The following is a 6,961-nucleotide window of genomic DNA, read 5'->3' as shown; positions in this document are numbered from 1 at the left end:
CAGGTAAGGAAAGGAAGGCTTAAAGAATTTGTTACTTTCTCAAAATAGCAGAACTAGCAAGTGGAGAAGTTACTATTCAAATTCAGGTCTATATAGTTCCATAGCCCATGTTCTAAAACTTTATGCAATGCTATCCCTCAGAAGTGCAAAATATGAAAGGTCTAATTCACTGTAGATTTCTTCCTAAGCCACACAGACAAATTCCAAAGTTGACTGAACACTTCGAGTTGACTCGAGGTTTATCCAGAATTTTTCAACCTTGGCACAGATATTTTGAGCCAGATAATTTGTGGCTGTGGGGGGCTCTTCTGGACATTGCAGGATACTTCGCAGCATCCCTGGCTTCTACCCACTAGATGCCAGTTGTACTGCCTTTGCAGTTATAACAATCAAAAATATCTTCGGACACTGCCAAATGTCACCTGAGGGGCAAAACTGCCCCTAGTCAAGAACCACTGGTTTAATTCAGTCTTGCTGTATGGATGCATCTAAAGACCTAAACATTATACAAAAGTGGGAATAGTTGTACTGTGCACAAACATATTTTCTATGAGTAGCTCTGTAAGATAGTTTTAATAAGCAACAGCATTGTCATTTAATTCAAATACCATTTAAAACATTACTCAAAACAATGTTTTTTTAAGGAAATTTAGCTTATGAAAGAAAACAATTTTATTTTGCTTATTATAAGAGGATAGTTCCAAAAATTTATTTCAAACAAGAAAAGCAGTAACAATTAAATCCTTTATAAGGTTAACACATAAAGGATGTTCAGGGAATAATCGACACCATCCAGTTGAAAAGGCTTCCTTCTGATACGATACAACCACTAGCAAGATCAAAAAGTCTCTCAAGACTGAACATAGATGGCAGCGAGATATCAAATGGGACCTGAGAAAAAGCATAAAAGTGTTCATGAAATGCATTGTTCCGAACTGTTGACTGAAGTAATGTTCTCAAATACCAATTCCATGTAATAATTTTATGTGAAAGATTTTTAACTCTTGCCTAAGACACAAATTTCACATCTCTACCCTGCTGAAATGTCACATGTATCATTTTCTATCCTATGAAGATTCATATCTATGAGTCTATAAAAACAGCCTACAGATTCATATCTGTAAATGTATAAAAATGAGCCTACAAAACAGCAGACACTCGTATAAATATGGACCATTCGTGTTTATATAATCATTATATATGATTGTAAGTGTAGGAATTTTGGCCCAGTTACTAATGAACCACTTTCCTCCATAACACATTGCTCAGTAGACAAATCTCCCTCCCTCATTTTGAGCTTAAATCCTGACATGGTGAAGCAAAAATTGTGTTTGGAGCTCACTCTTTCTGAAAGAAACACCTAGTTACCATGCTGAGGACTAGTGCAGCCTAAGTCATCTGAGCAGCCTGAAAGATGGAAAATAAAGACCACTTTGGGGGTCATAGCACTGGTTATTTGAATGGGAGAAGGGCAAGAAGGAGAGAACAAACATGAAGGAAAGGAAACAATGTTTACTGGGGACGCACTTCACGCAGACTTAGATACTTTTGAAGATGTATGAGAAACATCACGGAGAATGGTCACAATGAATTAGATCCTTGGGGCCCTGAATCCTGGTAAGAAACTAGAGGACAAGTTTTTTTAATGTCTTGTCTGCTTGTTAAATGAAACTTTTATTCTCAAGAAAACATAACGAACTTAAAAGTAGAGACTGGTTTCATTTCTTATTCTTCATTTTATTGGATTAAAAAAATGATCAAAGTATTCCAATGCTTTCTATAACTTCGGATAATAAAGAGGTGAAAAAAATTAATAACATCCTCCTTTTTTACTCAATCCTGAAGTAATCAGTGTTAGCAGTTTAAAGAATATCTTTCCAAAACTTAAAAAATCCTCATACAAATGTATAATCATGTGGGTTTTTTTCTTTTCCTTTTTTTCTTTACTTTTTTTTTGAAATAGGATAACTAGATTTCCATTATTTGCTTTTACAATTACCAATATGTAAGAGAAATCCCACCTTAACCAATTCAGGGAGGCAGAATAACCACACGGAGGTTAAAAGTGTACATTCTGGAGTAAGACTGCTTGGTTCACTCAGACCTCACCATATACCAGCCAGGTGAGGCTGAGTAAACTATTTGATCTGTTTAAATTTTAATTTCCTAATTTCACTACCCCAGTCCTTGGCAAACACAAATATGCTTCCTGTCTCTGTGTATATGTCTGTTCTGGATATTTCATAAAAATGGAACCATACAGTATATGACCTTTTATGTCTGGCTTAACTTAACATAATATTTTGGAGGTTCATCCACATTGCTGTGTGTATCAATACTTTGTTCCTTTTTATGACTAATGCTCCATTTTATGAATACACCACATTTTGTTTATCCATTCATATGTTGATGGACATTTGTGCTGTTTCCACCCTTTGGCCATTGTTACGTGTTACTGTTAAATACAAGTTTTGTTTGAACGTCTGATTTCAATTTGGGGGGGGTCCATATCTAGGAATGAAATTACTGAATCACATGGTAATTCTATGTAAGTTATTGAAGAACCACCAAACTGTTTTACTCTATGTTTTACATAGAGGCTGCAACATTTTACATTCCCACTATTAATGTATGATGGATCTAATTTTTTCACATCCTCTCCAACATGTATTTTCTTTTTCACTGTACAAGTTTCAGGTGTATAGCATTATAATTCGATGTCTGTATATACCACAAAGTGATCACCATCACAACTCTAGTTGCCATCACCACAATAAGTTGACCCCCCTCACCTATTTTGCCCACTCCCCAATCCCTTCCCCCTCTGGTAACCACTAATCTATTCTCCGTATCTATGAGTTTGTTTTCATTTTATTTTGTTTGTTCACTTGTTTTGTTTTTAGATTCCACATATAAATGAAATCATACATTATGTTTCTCTCTCCATCTGACTATTTCACTTAGCATAATAACCTCAAGATCCATCCATGTTGTCACAAATGGCAGGATTTCATTCTTTTTTACAGCTGAGTAATATTTCATTGTATTTATACCACATCTTCTTTTATCTATTCATCTATCAATGGATATTTAGGTTGTTTCCATATGAACACAGGAGTATATGTATTCTTTCAAATTAGTGTTTTCATGTTCTTTGGATAAATACCCAAAAGTGGAATAGTTGGGTCATATGGCAGTTCTATTCTCAATTTTTTGAGGAATCTCCACACTGTTTTCCAGAGTGGCTACACCAATTTATAGTCGCACCAATGGTGTACAAAAGTTCCCTATCTCCATATCTTCTCCAACATTTGTTACTTCTTGTCTTTTCGATAATAGTCATTCTAACAGGTATGAGGTGATATCTCACTATGGCTTTGATTTGCATTTTCCTAATAATTAGTGATGCTGAACATAGTTTCATGTGATTGTTAGCCATCTCTATGTCTTCTTTGAAAAAATGTCTATTCAGATCCCCTGCCCATTTTTTAATTGGGTTGTTTGGGGGCGTTTTGTTTGTTTCTTTTTGTTGAATTGTATGAGTTCTTCATAGATTTTGGATATTAACCACTTAGTTAATATATGACTTGCAAATATCTCCTCCCACTCAGTGTGTTACCTTTTCATTCTGATAATGGTTTCCTTCACTGGGCAGAAGCTTTTAGTCTGATGTGATGTAGTCCTGTCTATTTATTTTTTCTTTTGTTTCCCCTGCCTTTGGAGCCAGATCCACAAAAACATTGCTAAGATTGATGTTAATGAATTTACCATCTATGTTTTCTTCTAGGAAGTTTATGATTTCAGGTCTTACATTCAAGTTTTCTATCCATCTTGAGTTAACTTTTTCAATTCCATATTTCAAAACTTAACTTTTTTATTGAGCACTTTAAAAAAAATTATAGTTGATTTACAACGTTTCAGGTATACAGCAAAGTGATTCAGTTATACATACATTTATCTATCTATACTTTTCCAGATTCTTTTTTTCTCTTTTTTTAATTGAAGTATAGTTAATCTACAATGTTGTGTTGTTTCAATTGTACAGCAAAGTGATTCAGTTATATATACGTATATATTTTTTCAGATTCTTTTCCATTATAAGTTATTACAAGGCACTGAATATAGTTCCCTGTGCCATACACAAGGTCCTTGTTGTTTATCTATATAGTAATATGTAACTATTAATCCCAAACTCCTAATTTATCTCCCCTCAACCCTCCCTCCATCCCCTTTGGTAACCATAGCTTGTTTTCTATGTCTGTGAGCCTATTTTTGTAAATAACTTCATTTGTATCATTTTTCTAGATTCCACATATAAGTGACATCATATGATATTTGTCTTTCTCTGTCTGACTTACCTCACTTAATGTGATAATCTCTAGATCCATTCAGTTTGCTGCAAATGGCATTATTTCATTCTTTTTTACAGCTGAATAATATTCCATTGTATATAATATACATGTCTTGGGTATCATAAATAGTACTGCTACGAACATTGGGGTGCATGGATCTTTTCGAATTAGAGTTTTCTCCAGATATAGTTTTTGATTGGGTTGTTTTTTTTTTGATATTGAGCTGTATAAGTTGTTTTTATATTTTGGAAATTAATCCCTTGTCAGTTGTATTGTTTGCAAATATTTTTTCCCATTCTGTAGGTTGTCTTTTCATGTCGTTTATGGTTTCCTTTGCTGTGCAAAAGCTTTTAAGTTTAATTAAGTCCCATTTGTTTATTTTTGTCTTTGTTTCCATTACTCTAGGAGGAGAATCCAAAACTGTATTGCTGTGATTTATGTCAAAGAGTGTTCTGCCTATGTTTTCCTCTAGGAGATTTATAGTATCCAGTCTTACATTTAGGTCTTTGATCCATTTTGGGCATATTTTTGTATATGGGTGTTAGAGAATGTTCTAATTTTACTATTTTATTTGTTGTTGTCCAGTTTTCCCAGCACCACTTATTGAAGAGACTTTCTTTTCTCCATTGTATATTCTTGCCTCCTTTGTTGTAGATCAATTGATCATAAGTATGTGGGTTTATTTCTGGGCTGTCTATCCTGTTCCATTCATCCATGTGTCTGGTTTTTGTGCTAGTACCATACTGTTTTTATTAATATAGACTTGTAGCGTAGTTTGAAATCAGGGAGTATGATACCTACAACTTTGTTCTTCTTTCTCAGGATTGTTTAGGGTCTTTTGTGGTTCCATACAAATTTTAGTATTCTTTGTTCTATTTCTGTGAAATATGCCATTGGAATTTTGATAGGGATTGAACTGAATTTGTAAATTGCTTTGGGTAATATGGTCATTTTAACAATATTAGTTCTTCCAATCCATGAACACATAATATCTTTCCATTTATTTGTGTCTTCTTCAATTCTTTCACCGGCATCTTATAATTTACAGTGTACAAGTCTTTCACCTCCTCGGTTAAATTTTTTTCCCATGGGCTCTGTGGCACTTTGGACACTTTTCCAGCTTCAGCTTTTGGAAATTTTATGGAAGGTTCTGGGTCTTTCATAGGGAACTTCTCAAGAAAACTTAGGTTCCAGGTGAAATTACTGAATTTCTTTCTTTGTCATTCAACAGAGATAACATTGGCAATCACATAATTACTGAGAAGTCTTGTTTGTGTTTAGAAAATAGCTTTGAGTCCAAATTGTCCAGGATAAGGTACCAGAGAATCTTGGTTCCTTTTCCTGGATTAGGAAACACTTTGTAGAAAGGAAGGAAAAAATATCTTGGTAGGTAGCAGATTGTAATTTAGTTCAAGCAGGTTATGGTTCAAGGAGCAACATTAAAGAAATGATGATGATTTTGCCTGCCTAGAGAGGATAAAAGTCTGAAACAGTACAAGGAAGGGAAAGGAAGTTAATCAAGGTGGGGCACCCTGAAGGGGTTCATTCAAATCTGGCCTGGACTTGAACTTGTTTGGGGGAGTTCTGAAAGCCATTGGAAAGTTAAAGGGTTTTTTTGCCAATGCTATACTTTATATGAGTTTCTGCCTGAAAACTAGATATAATCATAATGAAAGATTTTATTACTTCTGCTCCTTTGTTCTATTTTCCTTGATTGAAACAAAAATCATATTGTATTCAAAGTATCTATGCTTTGTCTTAAGCCACTGAGTTTTTATTGAGCACCTACTTTGAGACATCTTCTTGCTTCTCTCAGCCCAGTGTCATTTGTCTTTTCATTGATTCTAAGTGTTAATGACCAAGAAAAAAGGGAGAAAGCCAAATAACCACTAATCAATTAGATTTGCCTACTCTTGTAATTGGTAAGCAGGATATAAAAAACTGCAAGCTTTGTGAAACAATTGGATTTAACTTTGTGTCCTTTCAAGAACCTTAAAATACAGAGTCACAGCCATTAAAAGAAAAAACAATAGCTTCGAGGTAGGAAAGCAAATACTGTTTTTTTGTTGTTCTTGTTCAACCACAAATATTGATTGAGCACCTACTATATGTCAGTCACAATGTCAATCACGCTAAGCACCATGTGAGCCTCAATTTTCTCATCGGCAAAATGAAAACTTTTGCTTCTCAATAGAGAAACAATGGGCATCTTGGGCAGGACAATTCTTTGTGCAAGTCTGTCCCCTGCCCTCTAAACGACATGAACTCTACCTTGTAATTGGTTCAATCCAATGATGCCCCCACACATTTCCGAAGGGCCCCTAGGGGCCATTTCCACCCTGGATGGAGAATCCCAGGCCTACCATCTACGATATCAGGAGCCAGGGAAAGTGGAGAAGCTGTGTAACTGGCAGATTTTGGATGATGTCGAGTCCCAAGAAGAGCAGGTTCTGGACCATGTTTCCAGGGAACTGAGCCACACAGTGGCCCCAGGGTGACGTCAACATCCTAGGGGTTCTTGGTTTTGGCTCCTGAGTCAGAACTCCTACTCCCTATATGCAGCCACGATACAATCAAGGAACTTCGGGTTTCCGTTCCCAGCTGAGCCT

At 35.4% G+C, this 6,961-nt stretch overlaps 1 protein-coding gene across 1 annotated transcript in view; it reads right to left on the bottom strand.

Annotated features, from left to right (window-relative positions):
- Nucleotides 1-669: 669 nt before the first annotated feature.
- CFAP54 (cilia and flagella associated protein 54) overlaps nucleotides 670-6,961 on the bottom strand; it is a 306,933-nt gene continuing 300,641 nt past the window's right edge. The window contains exon 68 of the mRNA XM_033427688.2: nucleotides 670-891. Within this exon, the coding sequence (XP_033283579.2) occupies nucleotides 772-891 (120 nt within the window). The 3' untranslated portion in view covers nucleotides 670-771. The remainder of the gene's footprint in view (nucleotides 892-6,961) is intronic.

This window comes from Orcinus orca, chromosome 11 (genome assembly GCF_937001465.1).
Source record: "Orcinus orca chromosome 11, mOrcOrc1.1, whole genome shotgun sequence".
NCBI classification, from domain to species: Eukaryota; Metazoa; Chordata; class Mammalia; order Artiodactyla; family Delphinidae; genus Orcinus; species Orcinus orca.
Note: the sequence above shows the minus strand (reverse complement) of the source record. Positions and strands in the feature narration are given on the sequence as shown.